A 21,273-nucleotide genomic window follows, 5' to 3' on the forward strand; every position below is an offset into this window, starting at 1 on the left:
CCTGGTCAAGATACATGCCTGGGTTGTGGGTTTGGTTCCTGGTCAGGGTGCCGACTAGAGACAGCTGGTTGATATTCCTCTCTCACATTGCTGTTTCTCTCCCTCCCTTCCCCTTTAGAGTCAGAAGAAGAAAGAAAATTATTTTAATAGAGAAACAAGGAGATTACCAAAAACTCAAAACATATTCAAGTCAGTTTTAATCATTTGTGTTATTTCATCTGTTACCTTTTCTTATGACAAAAACAGTATCTTCTTATAACTTTCTCCCAAATCACAATATAAATAATAAGATGAAAATAAAAACTTCTAAATACCCTGCCCCTCTGTATATATTAACATTTGGTGTTTCTACAACGATATCCTTTGCTGTGCTTGTTTACACATGGATATATAAATTTGCATGTCTATTATTTTTAAAATTAAAATAAATTATTTTAAAACCAAAATATGGTATGCACACACACATAAGTATACACATATACATATTGTATTTTGGTACTTAAAATAATACACAGCCCTGGATGGGTGGTTCAGTTGGTCATAGCCTCTTTCCATGCACCAAAAGGTTGCAGGTTTGATTCCTAGTCCAAGCACGTTGCTAGGTTGCAGGTTTGATCCTTAGGGTATGTGTAGTAGGCATTCAACCGATGTTTCTCTTTCTCTTCCTTCCTTTCTCTCTCTCTCAAATCAGTAAATTTATCCTCTGGTGAGGATCTAAATAATAGTAATATACATACATACATACATCCATCGGATATGGCTTTCCCATTTTGCTGTACTGTTTTATTCAAATGTTGTCTATTCTTGTTAATGGCAGGTCAGGAGTTGTTCTTTGATTAATCTAATATGTATTGTTACTGCTTTTCCTAACCTTTTACTTCATTAGTCACTTATTCATGGTGTTGTCATCTGTTGCTCAAATGGAAAGAATTTTTTTGCATTTTGGGCTGTATATGGCCCTATGTCTGGAAACATCAGAAGTCTTGATGTGTTACATGTGATGAACTGTAAAGTTAGTATAGATCTTCTTGTTTGTGTTTGGAGTGGTGGGGCCTGCTGCTATAATTTTGGGCTTCTCAAACTGCCTGAGTATATGGTATGTACTTCCGGTGCCTCAGTAGACTCCCTGACATAGGTGAGAAGATGGCTTGAATCCTCACATAGATTAAATAATAATGACCATATTGAATACTCATGTAGTAGTTCAGAGTTTACAAAATGATTTTACTTACATCCTTTTAACAGTATCTCCATTGTAGGATTATCTCCTTGTCAGAGTTGAACCTTAAAAGTATTATTTCATACATCAAACAGTATACAACTTGAACCTGAGCCTTTTGATTTCATATCCCTGTGGTCATTCCATTAAGTAATGCCTCTCTTTGTATGGATAAAGGTTGTGATAGGAAAATCAATCCTGCTTTCCAGTGTTATAGATTTTTAGCTTTATTTTTTTAATGTATTTGAGTTCTCAGTAGTTTTCAATCTCCTGCTGACCGGAACTCCCATCCAGAACAGCCTCCAAGAGCTCTACTCCCTTCTCAGTTTTGTGGAGCCCGATGTCTTTTCCAAGGAGCAGGTAGAAGACTTTGTTCAGCGTTACCAGGATATTGAGCAAGAGTCTGAGTCAGGCAAGTGCCCTTCTGACAAATTGTTCCCAAGAAACCTGGGCCCAGAAACTGCCCTAGTACAAAATAAATAATGGTTATAGATAGAAAAGAGAGAATCAATATCCAGAGGATACCTTCCAGGAAGTTAAAGAGTCACACAAAAATCAGATGATGGTAGGTTACTCATGTTATTCCCAGTTGTCTGCTATCGTGACTCTCTTATTTGTTATATGAGTCTACAATTAGCCTTCTTTGGGTCATTTTTGGAAGAAATAGAAGGTGTCTGCTGATTTTCAGACTTTTTTTTCCAACATATAATTTCTGTAAGAACTTTGTTAAGTTTCTGTGCTACTTCCTGAGGCAGGAAAGTATTTGGGTGTTATAGCCCCAAACTACTGTCAGCATTCCATAGCACTGGCACTTTCAACATGGTACCAGAACCAAAAGTCTGGGATGGATGGGTGGTGAGAGTGAAGGAGGAAAGTCTTCCTCATTCATACATCTGCCAGTTGTAGCCTTCTTCCTCTCGCATCTTTGTACCTCTGCTTCATAGAATTATCTCTATATCCCTGTAATGTTATCCTAGGCTGTTTATTCAAGACAAATGGTAGGCATTCTGCTTAGTGAGTTTGAATGTATTTACTGAATATGAATTGGAAAGCCTTCTCACACAAAAATCCCAGTACCTCAGGTTGAAGATTCCCTGGGGAACCTGCTCTGATTGCCCACATGCTTAGGGTTGCCAGATAAAATACATGATACCTAGTCAAGTAATACATGGGACATACTCATATTAAAATTATTTGTTATTTATCTGAAATTCAGACTTATCTTGGCTCTTGTATTTTTATTTGATGTATCTGGCAGTTGTACATTTGGTGTAATTCCAATTTTGGATAGCTTTTGGAGTTTATCACACTTGGGGGATGAACAGGGGAGATTAAGTCAGAAGAACTAAGTTTGAATGCTAGCAACAGTGGCATCTAGTTATGTGACTTTGGGTAAGATGCTTAATTTTTGTGAGCTTCACTTATCTCTAGAAATGGGGACAAGATTACATACCTGCCCTGAATTTCTAAGATGCTATGCCGATCAATGAGATTATTGGTAAATATGAAGTTCTTTGCGTGTTCCTAGTTCTTGTTAAGAGCTAGTAATGATTTCAGAAGGATTAGAAAGAACCCAGTGAAGGAAGAAACACTGAAAAATTACCATATTGGCTTAGAATGAGGAATTGGCATGAAAATGAGAAATAAAAATAATACCCATAAATTGCTGTATGTTCTCTAATAGTTTGTCTTACTTCCATTTCACATTTCTTGTGTTTTTTTCTTATGCAGCAAGTGAACTACATAAAGTTTTGCAGCCATTTCTGCTGAGGCGAGTGAAAGCTGATGTAGCTACTGAGCTTCCTAAGAAGACAGAAGTAGTGATATACCATGGCATGTCAGCATTGCAGAAAAAATACTACAAGGCCATTTTGATGAAAGATCTAGGTACTCAGAGGGCATTTGTCTGTTTGGAAACTAAATAAAGATGTGGTCTTCATGCAGGGAATTATTTTATAATCACAGTTGCTTTGTATGGGAAAACTATGGGATGGAATTTTGTATTTGGCATATATTCAGGTCAGCTGCAGCGAAACTGGCTGAGTGTCTTTAGTATAGCTCACACTTTATTTGTTGCTGCAGTTATGAAATTTCCTCCCTCTCCCCCCAGCTCAATTTTTGTTATTGTCTGTGGTTAAGCACACACTTCTAGGTGTTGCAGTCATACCTTTCATTTTCCTACCTTGTTAGATACTTAATTTTTAAAATGTTTTTGTTGAATCAAGTTTACTGGGAGGAATTGGGAGTGAAAAGGAGAAATAGAAGTGGAACAGTTTCTAAGTTCGTATTTTTCTGTCCCTTGGCTCTAGAGCAGTGATTAAAGAAGGAAATTTAGAATACAAAAGAGTAACAAAGTACTCCTGAGTTTAAATTATGGTTAGGGTCCTTAACACAAAGTGGTGGTTGAGGAAATTTCATATGGACACACTATTAATTCTTACTGTAATTCAGTGAAATTTGGGAGGTTAATATAGGTTTGAAAGGTATATTAAAATGAGTAAGATTATTTATGGAAACTTAGAGGGTTTGTTTTTTTGTTCAGTAGTAGTCCATCTCTCTGCCTCCTTTTTATTTATTTATTTTTTTACATTTCAGATGCATTTGAAAATGAGATGGCAAAGAAAGTTAAACTTCAGAATGTCTTGTCCCAGCTTCGAAAGTGTGTGGATCACCCATATTTATTTGATGGTGAGGCAGTTCCCCTTTTCTCACATTACTTTTTGTTAATATTTCTGTGGCCAACATAACAAATTTTTTCAAAAGAATTGCTTGTATTTGCTGTCTATTTTTCGCCATTTTATTAATATTTTATGTTGATGTTATTTAATATATTGATCATATTCAATTTTTTTCAGTTGTCCCTTATAGTATCCCTAAGACTGTTTTCCTTTTTCCTTTTTCAATTTAAGATCCATTCATAAACCCTGCTTGCGTTTGTCATGTTTCTTTATTTTCCTGTAATTTAGAATCATCTCTTACCTTGTTTAGCCCTTTTTGCCTTTCATGAAATTGACAGTTTTGAAGAATCAAGGCCATTTATTTTAGGGGAATGTCTTATAATTTGGATTTATCTAATCATTTTTATATGATAAGATATCCCTTTGTCTTGAACCCACTCAGCCTGTCATTACTACTGTTCTTAGTTTACCAATGTTCTCCATGTTGCCCAAGCAGTGATTGGCAGTTAACTTTTTTTTTATTAACAAAGTGTGCATTTTTTAAAAAGATTTAATTTATTTATTTTTAGAGGGAGAGGAAGGGAAGGACAAAGAGAGGGAGAGAAACATCAATGTGTGGTTGCTTCTTGTGCGCCTCTTGCTGGGGACCTGGCCTGTAACCCAGGCACGTGCCCTGACTGGGAATCGAACCACAGCCCTTTGGTTCGCAGGCCCATGCTCAATCCACTGAGCCCCACCAGCCAGGCTGTCAGTTTACACTTTAATTAATGTCTCAAAACTTTTGACATAGTTGATCACTTCTTTCTTGTTCTTCACTTGGTTTTTGGGACAGTACTTTCTCTTCTCTGCCTTGTTACATCTGCTTCTTCTCAGCCTACTTTGCTGCTTCCCTTTCCTCTTACAGATGTCTGTACATTCTCTCTAAGTGCTATGTTAGCTATATTCTGTACACTTTGATATGTAATATTTTCATTTTCGTTCAAACTGTTTTGTTTTCTTTTTAATTTATTGTTGCTCACTTACAGTTGTCCCACCTTGTTTCCCATTGCTCACCCCTACTCCCCTCCTACTCCCACAGTCAGTCCCCCCATTGTCTGTGCCCATGAGCCTTCTATTTGTGTTCCTTTTCTTGCCCCTTCCCCTTCTTTCACCTATATCCTCCTCCCCCCACCTCTCTGGTCACTGCCAGTCAAACTGCTTTTTTTTTATTCACTCTGGTAGCCTTTGGGAAAGTTTCAGGACTCCTGTGGTGGTAGGGGCTCTACTATGGATAGGACCAATGCAGAAGGTTGCTGCAGTCATTTTAAGGGCATCTTTGCCAAGTAGCACTAAAAATTGTTTTAAAATGTCACAGCATCTTAATTAGGTGCATATTGGGACTTTTTTTTTTCTAGGAAGGGGTATGTTGGGAACATGTACATTTTGAAAGAAGCCTTCCAGGTTAATCTGACTGCTGTCCTCCACCTTGAGAATTACTAGTTTATACAGCTAGGCCTATTTCTTGATTTGTTTTCTAGAGCAAAAGACTCTAGATTTCAATTTTGGGTGTCTTTGGTCTCCCTGTGCCTCAGTTTTCTAGAGTTGGTTTGCTCCTTGGATAAACAGTTATTAGGCATATAGGTATATCAGGCACTGTGATTGATGATAAGCAGCACTAAGATCTTCATGCAAACAATTATAAATTGCCTCAAAGAGATGAGACTTGGGCCCATTATCAGTTAGAGGGAGCTGGGCCATGGGCCTCTCCATTCAGAGTCTGGCCTGACTGAGGACACACTATTGAGAGTGGGTTCTTTCTTTTCCAGGTGTGGAACCAGAGCCTTTTGAAATTGGAGAACACCTGATTGAGGCCAGTGGGAAACTTCATCTGCTGGATAAGCTGTTGGCATACCTGTATTCCAGGTAGGTGGTAGGATCACATTTTCTGCTCTGAGCTGGTGACTGTTGAAACCAGTATAATCAGCAACTCACTGATTTTTTGAGACTATTTCCAGTTTTACATTTTTCAAGACCATGATTCAGGTTCTACTTGTACTACACCTTCTACCCCATTCCTTCCCATCCCACCCCATCTCCTCCATAATCATCCTTTCCTTTCCTGAATTATTACAGCACTTAGGATCCTAATCCAGCACTTGGCCATACGCTGCCTTAATCTGCTAGATAATTAATTGGCAGTATATTAACTGTATCACTCCAGCCATGTTGTTCAGTTCCACAGGGACAGAGATAACATCAAGCATTTCTTTTTTAGTTTACTTCTGGTGCCTTGTATTGAATTGATACATAGTAAGGGCATAGTAAATATTCACTTTTGTTAACGTGTGTTTTTTTTAAAAGATTTTATTTATTTATTTTTTGAGAGAGGGAAAGGGAGGAAGAAAGAGAGGGAGAGTAGTATCTATTGATTGTTTCTTATATGTACCCTGACCTGAGACTGAATCCCCAACCCAGGCATGTGCCCTGACTGATAATCAAACTGGCAGCGTTCACTTTGTAGAACGACACCCACCAACTGAGCCACACAGGTTAGGGTGATGTTTTGGTTTTAACTTAGAACTTGGGAGACTTGATCTCAGAGACATGAGTTGGGCATTGGAAGACCAAGTCATTTTTGGAGCTTCTGAGAGTTCAGCTAAGTGTTCAGTATCCTGGTGTGCAGCCTGTATCAGATCCTCCTAGTCCCCAGAGAAGTCTCAGTTTCCAAAGAATTTCACAGTTGTCCCTAGGAACTACTACCCAAAGTGGGCCTCGACCAACCTAATACCTCAAATTTGGCAAAAGCACCCAACATTAGGAATGTGCTAGTCAAATAATTGCATGTCTTACTATATATTTTTTGGCTTTGATATATCTACTGTGAGTGTATTAGAGTTGGAAAAGACCCATAACTGTCTTCTCTCTAATCATTTTATTTCACAGGTGTTGAAATAGGCTTAGAGAGGTTGTGTGACTTGTCTAAGGTCGTATAGCCAGCAGTTGACAGAGATGGGATTAGGATTGAGGTCCTCAACTTTTAAATTTAATGCCTTTTCCTATTTTGGACTAGAATCTTTAAGGAATTCTTCATAATTCTTCCTCTTACAACCATTGCAAGCTCAGATTAAATTAGGTTTCCTAGTGTGAGAGTATTTATTTGACAGTGCCATACTTCTTTATGTAAACTTGAAATAACAGGTGATAACATGGGGCTCTAGGCTTGACTTCATTGTTGACTTAATCCATTTTGTCTCCTCCTCTCCTCTCTTCTCCCTAATATGTAAGTTTTCTCATGTATCATATGGGATACAACCTGCCCCTTGTATCTCTAAAGTGATGTTTCACAGACTTTTCAACAATCATAGCTGTATAGAAGAGGATAGTGACTTTATACCTCCAAGTAGAGAATAGCTGTAGATGGCTGACCACAAGCTCTTTAGAGTTTTCAATTTTTGGAGTTTTTTTGCTTGTTTTTGTGCAGTCAAATTTTGCATTTTACTTTTAACATATCTTTATTTGCTGTTAAAAGTGTATTTTTTTCCATTTTGTAAATTGATATAGAAAGAGGCACCTTGGTTATCCTAGGGCTTTGTACACTCCTTGGTGCACTGACACATGCCTCTGGGAATATCCCCACTCTGGTTTGAGAACTATTGCTCTGAAGGATACAGTTACATTTGGACCTATGTCCTTACATAAGGCATTTAGCATTTCTGAGAAAGTCTCTGTCAATGATTATGACATTTATATTTCTAGTTTAGTATTTCATGTATTTACAAACTTGCATTCTTTGGTAAGTTTCACCTGAAACTTTTATTTTTCTTGCTAGGGGCCATCGAGTTTTACTTTTCTCCCAAATGACCCAGATGTTGGACATTCTCCAAGACTACATGGATTATAGAGGTGAGATTTCTTGGCTGCTACGTTACTCAGCCTATTTTAGACTTAATAGTTCAGATAGGTCCATGAAGAGTAATCTAGGGTATGGGAATGTTACAGAGGAAAGTAGTAAAAGAAAATTACTCAGAACCAAAGGAAGATTGAAAGTAAGGAGAGGAGTGTGTGACATAAGGATTGATAGCAGGGTGGAGACATGTAGGCAGAACTAAACACATATTCCCATTGGTGATGTGATTTAAAAATATGGGTACTGGAGAACATGTGTGTTGAAGAAATGTTGAGAATTTTTGAAAATACATGATATAACAGTTTCAGTTACAGTTGCTGTCAGTGTTCTGTAACATTTATCTCAACAGTTGAATAACTGTTCAGGATCAGTAGAAAAGATGCATACTGAAATTATACAGATCCCACTTATCAACCAAGAAAAAGGTAAAGGAAATTTTTATTCTATATAGACAAAGACATAAGGAATGTGAGTTACTACCAGAGACTCTATTTAATGTATAATAAAATTTGTGTGGGATGATGGGAAGTGGCTGTAATATTGGTTGATTAAGATCAGTTGTGAATAAGTAGCCACTCCAGACCTTCCTATTTAAGAAATGAACTTGAGACTCTGGTCAGGATAGTGGTGTAGGTAAATGAGGTTCTCAAATCCTTCCACAACTACATCAACATTATAACTAAACTACAAATAACCATTATTCAGAACCACCTTAAATCTTCCTGAATGGAAGTCCTACAAGTAGAGATTTAAAGAAGGAGCCACATCGAGATAGGTAGGAGGGTGGAGGCCCAGATGGGCTGGTCCCACACCCAAGTGTAGTAATTTAAGAACAAGAGGGCTATCTCTGCTGCAGAGGTCCACCCTGAGGAGCATGGGGTCCCAGCCCGACACCAGGCCACCTTGCCCAGGGTTCCAGAGTCAGAAAGAGACGTCCTTATAACTACTGGCTGTAAAAATTAGCAAGGATTGGAGGCTTCTGGAGTCCCAGCCAGTTCCTCTTAAAGGGCCTGTGTACATACTTACTCACATTCACTCTCTCTGAACTCCAGCACTGGGGCAGCAGCTTGAAAGGAAGCATGGGTTATGGGGGAATTGAATTGTTCTGGCTAGAGGTGGTGGGGGGCAGCTTTATGCTGGATAAAAGTGCTGGCAGAGGCCATTGTTCCTCTTCTGAGACCTGTCTCTATAGAGCTGGCAGGCAGGTGCCATATTTGAGTCTTTTGTCAACTTGGCTCACAGTGTTTGTTCCACCCTACTTGTGGACACACCCAAGCTGTTTCCAGTGGCTTTTCCATACAAATGTCCTCTCTTGCATTGTGCTTTGGACTTTTCTAAAATCTCTCAAACAACTAGCATCTGGCCTCAGAATGCATCTGGCCACAGAAAACCCCATACCTTTTGCTAAGTGGCCTCAGGCCAGCCACTAGCAGCAGCTGTCCTTGGTTTGTAGTTTGGCCTCTCCTGGGTACCTCCAAGCTCAGCACAAGTAGCAGCCATCTGAAGATAACTCTGTAGCTTGTGCTGGGTGGCTTCAGGCAGGACATGGACAGTGGCTGACCTTGTACCTCTTGGGAGGCCCCAGAACCAGTGCGCCTGGAAAGCTTTATTTATTTATTTAAGATTAAAAAAATTTTATTTTTAGACAGAGGGGAAGGGAGGGAGAAAGAGAGGGAGAGAAATATCAACGTGTGGTTACACTCGTGCAGCCCCTTCTGGGGACCTTGCCCGCAACTATGCATGTGTCCTGACTGGGAATCGAAACAATGACCCTTTGGTTTGCAGGCCTGCACTCAATCCACTGAGCTACACCAGCCAGGGCACTGGACAGCTTTAGATCATTGCCAATTACAACCTACCACCTCCACAAGCAACACTCTTAAGGGGCAGACTCAGTGAGTACCAAAGTCCCACTAAAGCAAGTTCTTGTAGGGTCCATTTCTGCTGTGTGCAACTCCTATGTTATTGTTGCAGCCAGTCCTGCAGCTGATTGGCCTGGGGGTCAATTCCTTTGATGCCAACAACAATCAAAGCTCAACTGCAACAGAACAGTGCATACAGCCCACATGGGTACACCTGGAGCACCCAACTTGGGTGACTGGGGAGGCTGTGCCACGGGGCCCTACAAGATACCTACTTCACAAGACCAAGTCTGGGAGATGTAGCAGCTCTACCTAATATATATAAACAAATACTGGGAAGCAACCAGTATGAGGAGACAGAAACAGGTCCCAAATGAAAAACCTTGAGAAATCTCCAGAAAAAGAAATAAATGAAATGGAGGCAAACTGCCAGATACAGAATTCAAAAAAATGGTTATCAGGGTGCTGAAGGAACTTAGTAAGAACTTAAATAGCATGAAAAAGGATGTAGAAACCATAAAAAAGAACCAGTTAAAAATAAATGATATAGTAACTGAAATTAAGAATAATTTATAGGGAATTAACAGTAGAGTAGATGAAGCCAGGAATCAAATAGTGATTTGGAATATAAGAAGCAGAAAACACCCAATCAGAACAGCAAAAAGAAAAAATTAAAAAAAAACAAAGATAGTATAAGGAGGTCCTGGAAAAACTACAAGCTTACCAACATTTGTATCATGGGTGCCAGAAGGAAAAGAGAGAGAGAAGAAAATAAAAACCTACTTAAAAAAACAATGACTAAAAAATTCATGAACCTGGTGAAGGAAATAGACATATAAGTCCAGGAAGCACAGATAGTCCCACACCAAGACATGTCATAATTAAAATGGCAAAGGTTAAAGACAGAATCTTAAAAATAAGAAGAGGAAAGCAGTTAGTTAATGAGGGAGATCTCATTAAGATTGTCAACTGACCTGGCTGGTGTAGCTCAGTGGATTGAGCATGGGCCTGTGAGCCAAAGTATTGTCGGTTAAGTTTCCAGTTGGGGCATGTGCCTGGGTTGTGGGCCACCCAGTGGGGGACATGCAAGAGGCAACCACACATTGATGTTTCTCTCCCTTTCTTTCTCCATCCCTTCCCCTTTCTTTAAAAATAATAAAATCTTTAAATAAAAGAGTGCCAGCTGATTTCTCAACAGAAACTTTGCAGGCCAGAAGGGAATGGCAAGAAATAGGCAAAATGGTAAAAGGCAAGAACCTACAACCAAGATTACTCTACCCAGCAAGGATATCTTTTATAATTGAAAGACAGATAAAGAGCTTATCAGACAAGAAAAAGCTAAAAGAGTTCATCACTACCAAACCAATATTACATGAAATGTTAATGGGTCTTCTTTAAGACAAAGAGAAAAAGATAAAAACATGAAAATAAAATTGCAATAAGTGCATATCAATAATTGAATTTAAAAAACAAATGAACAACTAGTACAGAAACAGACTCATAGGTACAGAGAACATTTTGACAGTTGACAAATAGGGAGAGTGTGAGGGGATGGGTTGAAAAAGCGAAGGGATTAAGAAGTGTAAATTGGTTGTTACAGAATAGTCATGCGGATGTAAAGTAATAACTGTATGGTGTTAGATGGGTATGAGATTTATCAGGGTGATCATTTAGTAAGTTGTATAATGTCTAATCACTGGGTGACATAGCAGCTCTACCTAATACCTATAAACAAACCTGAAACTAATGCAATATTTTATGTCAACTGTAATTGAAAAATTAAAAATGATTAAAAAATAAATGAACTCATAGTTAGTCTTTCAGAGCCACTTGCTGCCCCACCAGTGGACACCTAGTTCAGTGGACATTTGCAGGAAATGCCATTGGCACATTAAGGAATCTCCAGATTTACAAACACGACTTGAACATGTAATTCCCCTTCTCAACATGGATCTGTGGTAGAGCCTGGAGTGTTAATAAAAGGCAGCTGCTGGGCCATCGATCAGGCTCACTTACCATCTCCTAAGTGTTTGTCTTACTGCTTATGTATCTGAGAATTGTGTCTTAGCAAAATTGGAAACTGCCCCACAACATGTTCACGGTGTGCTTCAGGGTTGCTTGGATAGTCAGAATTGAATATTAAGTCCAGGAATGACAAGTAGATCAACTGTGTGTATTTAAAAAATCCAGAGGAGAGTAATGGAGAGTAAGAGTAATTATGGTAAGTTCTTTGGTAAAACAATAAAATGACCCATAGATTTATATTTTGTCCATGGGATTTGGTTAAAGTAGGGACATGCCTGTATGTGGAAAGGGACAAAAAGTAGCATTTGGTTTTGATCTGACAATGTTTTATTCTGTACAGAGTATTTGAAAAGGGCTAATATTTGTTTTATTCCCATGTGTGAAGGTTACAGCTATGAGCGTGTGGATGGTTCTGTGAGAGGAGAAGAGAGATACCTGGCCATTAAGAACTTTGGTCAGCAGCCCATTTTTATATTTCTTCTGAGTACCAGAGCAGGTAAGCCAGGGCTTTATCATCTGAACACTTGGTGTCTGTTTTTCCTTATTTCTCTAAAAGTTGAGGTCACTAACCCAAAAGTATAAAAAAGGGGAATTTAGGGAGTTGTCAAAAATTTATAAAGGTACTGGATCTGGCATGGTATTTCCTTTATATTCATCCTATGTAAGCCCTCATGTCACCGAAGAAGTAAGGCTGAAGTCTGAGGTTGTTGAGGAATAATTCTAATCTGCTTTAACCATTGACCTGGGATTGTCTCAGATTTCAATAATTTTGTGGAAAGTTTTATTCATAATTCAGTAGAGGTAGCTCTCCTCAGCCATGAATTTGCAAAATGAGATAACAGCTTATCCACTACCTAGCTCCCTTCTCCATAAGTAGCTCTGAAATAATGTAACAGGTTAAAAATCTAAGTTTTTTTAAAAATTAGGATTATGGATTTCCAAGATGGCTATGGAGTAGGTAGAAGCTACACTTGCCTATTCTCAGTGCTAAACCAGATTTACAATTAAAGATCAACCAACCTGAATTACCAACTGAAGACTAGCTGAACCCAAAGTCTTGTAGCCAAGAATTTACAAAAGAAGCCATATAGAGACTGGTAGGAAGAATGGAGATGCTGGGAGGGCTGGCCCTAAACCCATGTGTGGCAATTGCTGGGATCCCCAGCCTAGAACACCAAAGCCAGGAAGAGGAACCCACATAATATCTGGCCGTGAAAATCAGTGGGGATTCTGTGTTTTAGCGAGAGATGGGAGGCTGATAGGAACTCAGGTACTCTCTTAAGGAGCCAGCACTCAAAATCTCATTCTCAGCCACTTATCCAGTGCTCAGAGGAAAGGGAAGGTGATTCAGAACAAATTGGAGTCATATAGAGAACTGTGTTGTGTGATCCTAAGGAAAGACTTGGAGAGTCAGCCACCAAGTCCCTGTGCTGTGTTGCCATCTTTCCTGCGTTGGACTCTACAATACATATAGCACCAGCCTGTAGAGTATACTAACTCTATGCCCCTGACTCAGTGACCCCACCCTACGGAATTCATGCCCTGCAGAAAAGTCTGCTGCAGCTTGGGTGCAGTGTGCTTTGTCTTGTGGAGCAATTAATGAGATTCAGGCAAACCCAGGAGTTGTTGGAGACTTGGGCAGTCACTGAATTATGTAGCTCTCAAGGGGAGCCATTTCTCTACCGCCTATGTGCCACTGGTGCCGCTCCCCCAAGAGGAGACCTGCTAACTCTGTCCTCCCAGCTCCCAGTGTTACTTCCCCACCAAGCTTACATCCTGCAGAAATGTCTTCTGTCTGCATCCAGCCAGGACATTTGGTGTGCTTTTTTCTTGAGGAGCTCTTGTTGGAGATTTGGAGAGATGCTGAGTTTATGGCTCCAGAGTGGGGGCCATCTCCCCCTGCCCCGCCCCCGCCCCATATACTACTAGCTCCATTCATCCAACTCCTGGTAACCCTGTACTGCTGAGCTCATGTTCTGCAGAAAAGTCTGCTGGCTGTACCCACTTTGGACCTGTGGTGCACTTTTACTTGGGAACCTCTGTTGGAGACTTGGGAGACACTGAGTTTTGTGGTTTTGGAGTGGGGGCTGTTTCCCCTGCACACACGTCATTGGCACTGTACCCCAATTGGAGATCCACTCACCCTGGCCTCCTAACTACTGGTGGCCCTGCCCTACTGAGCTCACACCCTGTAGAAATGTCTGATGGATGCACCCAACCTGGATCTGCGTGCTCTCTTTGTTGGGGAGCTCTGGTCAAAGACTTGGGCAGAGACTGAGTTGTGTGGATCTGGAGTAAGTGCTATTCCCACTGTACTCTCCACCTCCTACCCTCCAGTGACTGACCAGAGCTGTCCCCACACTGGAGCTCTCTTAGACTGGTCCTCCTGACCCCTGGTTTCTTCACCTTGCTGAATTTGCATCTTTGGGAAGAGACTGTGGGTTGCAGCCACCCTGGACCCACCCTATAGACTTTATTCAGAAGGCTTTTGAGGAAGTCCAGGCTGCCTCAGGGCAGCAGAGTAGCCAACAGGTGGAGGCAGTACTCAGGGTACCTTGGGCATTTTATTGACCTGCCCCCAAGCTCAGAGCTGGTGGAGGCAGACCTTGCTACACAGCTTGGTCCCTCCCACATGTACCCAAGCCCACCATAGGCAGCCACAAATTGAGAATTGCTTGGTAGCTCCAGACAGGTAGCCCAAGGCCTGTTATAGGTAGTGTCTGACATTGATTGGCACTGGTGTCCCTCCCAAGAGTACCCAGAACCAACACAATAGGTGGTGGGCTTTGGACCACACAAGAGCATGACCCAACTAGCCACACAAGTGGCACACCCCAAGGGAGATCCTGGCAGTCACCAGACCCTGCTGGGGCCAACTCTGTTATTGGGGGAAGGGGAGCATCTACACAGTGACTCATTACTGTGGTCAGGGTCAATCCTTGTAGTTAGCCAGACTGAGAGTCAGCCCCACTCATGGAGAGGTCAAGAGCAATCAGTTCAAGACTCAACTAAAATAGGAACCCTCACATAACCCACACAACGGACAATCCTGGAACACCTAGCTCAGATGATCAGGAAGATTGCACCACCAAGCCCCACAAGACATCTACTATATAAGACCACCATATCACGATTGTGAGACATAACAGATCTACCTAATAACACAGAGACAAAACAAAAAGGCAGATGAAATGGGTGATAAAGAGACATGATTCAAATGAAAGAAGAAGAGAAAGACCCAGAAAAAGAACTGAAAGAAATGGAGGCAACCATGCTACCAGATGCAGAGTGTAGAACACTTATAACAATGCTCAGGGAACTTCGGGAAACAATGGATGAAATCAATGAGAGAAATAAATGACAGTAATACAATTATAGTAGGAGATTTTAACACTCTATTGACATCAATGGATATATCATCCAGAAGAAGAAATTAACAAGGGAACAGTGGCCATAAATGACATTAGACAAGATGAATTTAATTGATATTTTTGGAGCATTTCATCCCCCAGCAGCAGAATATACATTCTGTTCCAGTGCACATAGAACATTTTCTGGCATAGACAACATGTTTGGACACAAAACAAGTCTCAGTAAATTTCAGAAGGTTAATGTCATACCAAGTATTTTCTCAGACCACAATGTTATGAAAATAGAAATCAAATACAGGAAAAAAATGAACAAACATACACATATATGGAGGCTGAATAACATCTTACTAAGCAATGAATGAATTAACAATGAGATCAAGAAAGAAATCAGAAGTTACCATGAGACAAATGAAAGAAAAACACAACACCCAAAATTCTGTGGAACACAACAAAAGTAGTCATAAGAAGAAAATTTATTCCAATACTCACCTACCTCAAGAAGCAAGGAAAATCTCAAACAATCTAACCTTATACCAAAATGAGCTAGAAAAAGAACAACAAAGTCCAAAGTGAATAGAAAGAATGAAATAATAAAGATCAGAACAGAAATAAAATACAGCCCCCCCAAAACAATCCCAAATATCAATGAAACCAAGAGTTCTTTGAGAAGATAAACAAGATTCATAAATCTTTAACCAACTCATCAAGAAACAGAATGAGAAGACCCAAATAAAATCAGAAATGAGAGTGGAGAAATAACAAGTGACATCACAGAAGTACAAAGGATTATAAGAAAATATGATGAAAAACGAACTATATGCCAACATTTGGACAAAGTGACATAAATAAATAAATTACTAGAAATAATTCAGTGTTCCAAAAGTGAATCAAGAAGAAACAGAAAACCTGAGCAGACTGATTGCAGCTAATGAAATCAAAGCTGTGGAAAAAACACTCACTCTCAAAAAAATAAATAAATAAAAGTCCTGGACTGGATGGCTTCACAGGTAAATTTTACCATACATTTCAAGAATTAACATCTATCCTTCTGAAACTATTCCAGAATTTTGGTAGGAGGGAAGACCCCCAAGCTCATTGTGCAAGGCTAGCATTGTCCTAATTCCAAAACCAGATAAAGACCTAACAATGGAAGAATATTATAGGCCCATATCCCTGATGGACATAGATGCAGAAATTCTCAACAAAATACTAACAAATTGAATTCAGCAGAACATCAGAAAGATCATACCCCATGATCAAGTGGGATTTATTCTTGGGATGTAAGGTTTATACAATATCTGCAAACCAGTTTTTGTGATACACCACATAAACAAAATAAAGGATAAAACTCATATGATTATATCAGTACATGCAGAAAAAGCATTTTGCAAAGTTCACCCATTTATGATAAAAACTTTAAGCAGTGTGGGAATAGAGGGAACATACTTCAACATAATAAAGGCCACGTATGGCAAACCCACAACCAATGTCATATTCCTTGGGGGAATAAACAGAACATTTAAGTCAGGAGCAAGACAGGGATGTCTACTTTCACAACTTTTATTCAATGTGGTACTGGAAGTCCTACATACAGCAATTAGACAAGAAATAAAGGCACCCAAATTGGAAAGGAAATGAAACTCATTATTTGCAGTTGAAATTATATTGTTTATAGAGAAACCTATATATTTCACCAACATCTACTAGAACTAATAAATCACTAAAGTAGCAGGATACAAAATTAATATTCAGAAATTGGTTCACCTTATACACCAATAATGAATTATAAAAAACAGAAACTAAGAAGACAATCCATTTATAATTGCATCAAAAAATAAAGTGCCTAGGAATAAATTTAACTGAGAAGGTAAAAGATCTGTACTTAGAAGATTATAACATACTGAAGAAGGAAATTGAACAAGGTACCAATAAGCCATGTTCATGGATAGGAAGAAATAACACCGTTAAAGTGATCATAATACCTAAAGCAATTTATAGATTCAGTGTGAATCTTATCAACATGCCAGTAGTGTACTTTACCAAATGTATTAAATAATCTAAAAATTTTGTGGAACCACAAAAAACCCTGAATAGCCATAGAAATCTTGAGAAAGAAGAACAACATTGGAAATATCACATTACCTGATGTCAAACTTTATTACAAGGCCTTAGTAATCACAACAGCATGAGAGTGTCATAAAAAGTAAAAATCAATGGAACAGAATGGAGATCCTAGAAATCAACCCATGCCTATATGGCCAATTAATATTTGACAGAGGAGGCAAAAACATGCAATGGGGTGAAGATAGTCTATTCAAAATTTGGTGCTGGGAAAATTAAACAGATAAATACAAAATAAATTAAACTAGACCACCTTCTTACACCACATACAAGAATAAACTCAAAATGGGTTAAAGACTTCAATGTAAGACTTGAAACCATATAATTCCTTGAAGAAAATATTGGCAGTAAAATCTTGAACATTGGTCATAGCAATATTTTATCTGATATATCTATTCACACAAGGGAAAATCAAGAAAAAAATAAATGGGACTACACCAAACTGAAAATTTATTGCAGGGCAAAAGAAACCATTAAGAAAACAAGACCATCTATGAAATGGGAGGAGATACTATCCCATGATACCATCCCTAGTATGTCTGATGAGGGGTTCATATCCAGAATTTATTAAGAACTCAGAGAACTTAACACCAGACAACCCAATTAAAAGTGGGCAGAAGGCCTGAATAGACACTCTTCCAAGTAAGACATACAGATGGCCAATAGACATATGAAAAGTTGCTCAATATCACTAGTCATCAGAGAAATACAAGTAAAAATCACACTGAGATACCACCTCACCTCTCGGGTTGGCTGTCATAAAAAAATCAACAGGTGTCATTGAAGATGTGGAGAAAAGGGAACCTTCATGCACTCTTTCTTGTTGGGAATGTAGTTGGTACAGCTACTGTGGAAAGCAATATGGAGTTACCTCAAAAAATTAATAATAGAACTGCCCTATGATCCAGTGATTAAATTGTGGGGATAAAACTGAATAAAGCTAAAACTCTTTAAAAACCCAAATAAATGTGTGTGTGTGTGTGTGTGTGTGTGTGTAAACGCCTCATGTTCATTGCAGCATTATTTACAGTAGCCAATATTTGGAAGCAATCTAAGTATCTACTGATAATTGAGTAGGTTGAAAAGCTCTGGGACATTTATACAATAGAATAATATTTAGCCTAAAAAAGGAAGAAATCTAACATCTGTGACAGCGTGGATGGATCTGGAGGGTATTATGCTAAATGAAATCAGAGAAGGATAAATACTATACGATTTCACTTCTGTATGGAATCTAATGAACAAAATTGACAGACAAAATAGAAAAGAACTCAAAGATACAAAGGACAGAATGACAGTTGTAAAAGGGTAGGTGGCTTGGGAGTTTGGGTGAAAAAGTTTAAAGGATTAAGTACAAATTGGTAATTACCAGTCACTTATATGTAGATTATAGCATAGGGCATAGAGTCAGTAAAACTGTAATAACTATTTATGGTGCCAGCTGGGTACTTGAAACATTGGGGGTTCCACTCTGTAAAGTACAAGATCTTCCAACCACTGTGCTATACATCTGAAACTAATACAGAATGTTGAATGTAAACTGTAATTTTAAAAAGGTTTAGACTATAGAGGGTGCTTGATGGTAGAGTGGGAGGGTAGATTGCACACTTCCTCCAGCACCAGCCTGGAATTAAAACTAAAGAGGGAAGTAGTCACCTGAAATAAACCCAAAACCATCTAAAAAAGAGACTTAACCACCTTGAGAACAGTAGGAAGGGAAGGCTCAATTAAGAGCCCAGCTCCATTCACATGGGTGGCAGTCCGAGGTGGTAGCACGGCTGTGGGAGCTTCCCCTTAAGAGGAAGGAAGCCAGATCCACAAATGGGGCCACCAGGGCTGGAGTGTGACAGTGGGATCAGCTGACCACCCAGCATCCAGCAGTGAAAGGCTTCAGGGTTTTTCTCTGCTGGGGAAAGATGAAACCTGCTGGAGACAAGGCCACTATTTTTTTTTTCCCTTTAACTCTTAAAGGGGCCAAAACACAGATTTTGTGTTCACAACCAGTCATCTGGGCCCCACTAAAGGGAAGGCAGCATGGACTGCAGTTGTGCTAGGAGAGTCTAGAGAGGGAGCGCCTGAGGAGAGATGTGGGTGAGCAGCTGTAGGGCTTTTGGTGCTGGGATATACCTGGATTCTACAGCAGCCATCTTTCTTGAGAAGAGCAAGCCCTTCCCAAGGGGAAAGCAATTACCATACCTATACTACTCCCCTCTCCCTCTAGAATTCTGCATCTTTTTTCCCTTTTTATTTGGTTTGTTCAGTTTTTTGTTTTGTGTGGGTTTTCTTTTATTTTTTTTCCTCTTATCCTGCAACTTAACACCTGCTGAGGAGACAGCAATATCCACACACTCAGGGTGTCAGAGACTAGCTGTAGGGCGCAGCCATACTATATACTCACCCAGGATACAAACTAGTGCTTCGCCCTCATGGGAGAGACTCAGAAACACTCTCCTTGTTTCCAGAAAACCCAAAACCTGGACTCTGGAGGCCTTACCCATTAGCCCCGTAGGGGCTCCGTCCTGCTAAGTTAAGGGAAATAATCTTGGACAGACTCAGACTACTGCTTCAGTGGTAATCACACTCATCATCTTCCTTGATGTGGAAAGGCACCTGCCACAGGAGATTCAGTAGTCCCTTCCCCCAAATCCCACCAGAAGCCCTCTCAGAAATAGTTTGGTCTATAGCTAGTCTGAGGCTGACAGCAGGACAGCAGATAGAGGCAAACAGACAGGTGGATTTGGTGATGACTTGGGTTGTTTGCTGGCACACACCTGGACCCAGTGGTGATAAAATGCAGCTCTACTGAGCAGTTTGGCCCATCCTGGGCACAGTTTGGCCAGAATAATAAACCACAAACTGTGGGTCTCTTATAGCTTTGAACAGGCTGCTGAGGCCTAGACTTGGGTAGCACCTGATACTGGCTTACACTAGCCTCAGATGCATCAGAGTCATATCCAAAGGGAGAGCCCAGCAGGCAAGCACTGAACTCTGCTGAATTTCTCACTGAGCCCTTTTTAATTATTTTCACGATGTTTTCTCTTTCATAGACTTGTTATATTTTTTCTTCTATTTTTTGAATATATATTTTTTCATATACTTATTTTACCCTTACCTTTGGTTAACCCATTTTTCCCTTCTTTCCTTTTCTTATTTTTTGTTACTTTTCTTTGTCCCATTTTCCTCTTTCAGCTTATTTGTTGTATTAGTTCTCATCCCTTTTCTCCTCTCATAATCACTTTCTTTCCCTTGGTCTTCTCTAATTCTGTTTATTTTTGTCTTCCCTTTTTCTATTCTATTTCTCTTCCCACTTTTGTTCTTTGCTCTTTTGTCATTGATATTGCTGTTGTAGTTGGGATGGGGTTTCTTGTTTGGCTTATGTTTTTTATGTCATTTTGCTTCATTCTGTCAGCATCTGCACAACAGCATATAAGACATGGTAGAGGTAGAACCTCACAGCCAGCCAACCAGAGGGGAGATACAACCAGTGAGTGAGCCCACAACAATCAGTGTCCAAATATAACAGAAGGTCAACATGACCCACACAAAGAGCATCCCTAGAATATCTACATCAAGAGATCAATGGGACTGTACCACTGGATACCATAGGACTCTTACCACATAAGGCTACCACACAAGACGTGGAGTCAAAGCAGATCTGTCTAATACATAGAAACAAAGAAAAGGAGATGGCTAAAGTGGGAGTCAAAGAAACAATCTCCAAATGAAGGAAAAGGAGGGATTCCCAGAAAAAGAGCTAAGTGAAATTGAGGCAAGCAAATTATCAGACACAGAGTTCAAAGTAATGGTTATAAGGATGCTCAAAGAACTTAAGAAGAACTGCATCAGCATGAAAAAGAACATAGAAGCTATGAATAATAACCAGTTGGAAATTAAAGATGCCATACCTAAAATGAAGAATACACTAGAAGAAATTAAAAGCAGGCTAGATAAAGCCAAGGATAGACTCAGCAATTTGGAAGACAATTCAAAAAACAAACAAACAAACAAACAAAACACCCAGTCAGAGCAACAAAAAAAGACTTGGCAGGAATGAGAGTTTAAGGGAGTTTTGAGACAACATGAAATGTATCAATACTAGTTCATAGGGATA

At 39.6% G+C, this 21,273-nt stretch overlaps 1 protein-coding gene across 5 annotated transcripts in view; it reads left to right on the forward strand.

The window, feature by feature from the left end:
• The window catches only part of CHD1L (chromodomain helicase DNA binding protein 1 like), a 97,827-nt gene that overhangs the window by 39,898 nt on the left and 36,656 nt on the right, over positions 1–21,273 (forward strand). For 4 of the 5 annotated variants that reach the window (XM_036015505.1, XM_028502670.2, XM_036015504.1 and 1 more), the window contains 6 exons: positions 1,469–1,631; positions 2,951–3,106; positions 3,815–3,907; positions 5,703–5,799; positions 7,706–7,779; positions 12,056–12,166. In XM_036015505.1, the coding sequence (XP_035871398.1) occupies positions 1,469–1,631; positions 2,951–3,106; positions 3,815–3,907; positions 5,703–5,799; positions 7,706–7,779; positions 12,056–12,166 (694 nt within the window). The remainder of the gene's footprint in view (positions 1–1,468; positions 1,632–2,950; positions 3,107–3,814; positions 3,908–5,702; positions 5,800–7,705; positions 7,780–12,055; positions 12,167–21,273) is intronic. The other variant, XM_036015502.1, reaches the window with a different exon arrangement.

This window comes from Phyllostomus discolor, chromosome 14 (assembly GCF_004126475.2).
Source record: "Phyllostomus discolor isolate MPI-MPIP mPhyDis1 chromosome 14, mPhyDis1.pri.v3, whole genome shotgun sequence".
NCBI classification, from domain to species: domain Eukaryota; kingdom Metazoa; phylum Chordata; class Mammalia; order Chiroptera; family Phyllostomidae; genus Phyllostomus; species Phyllostomus discolor.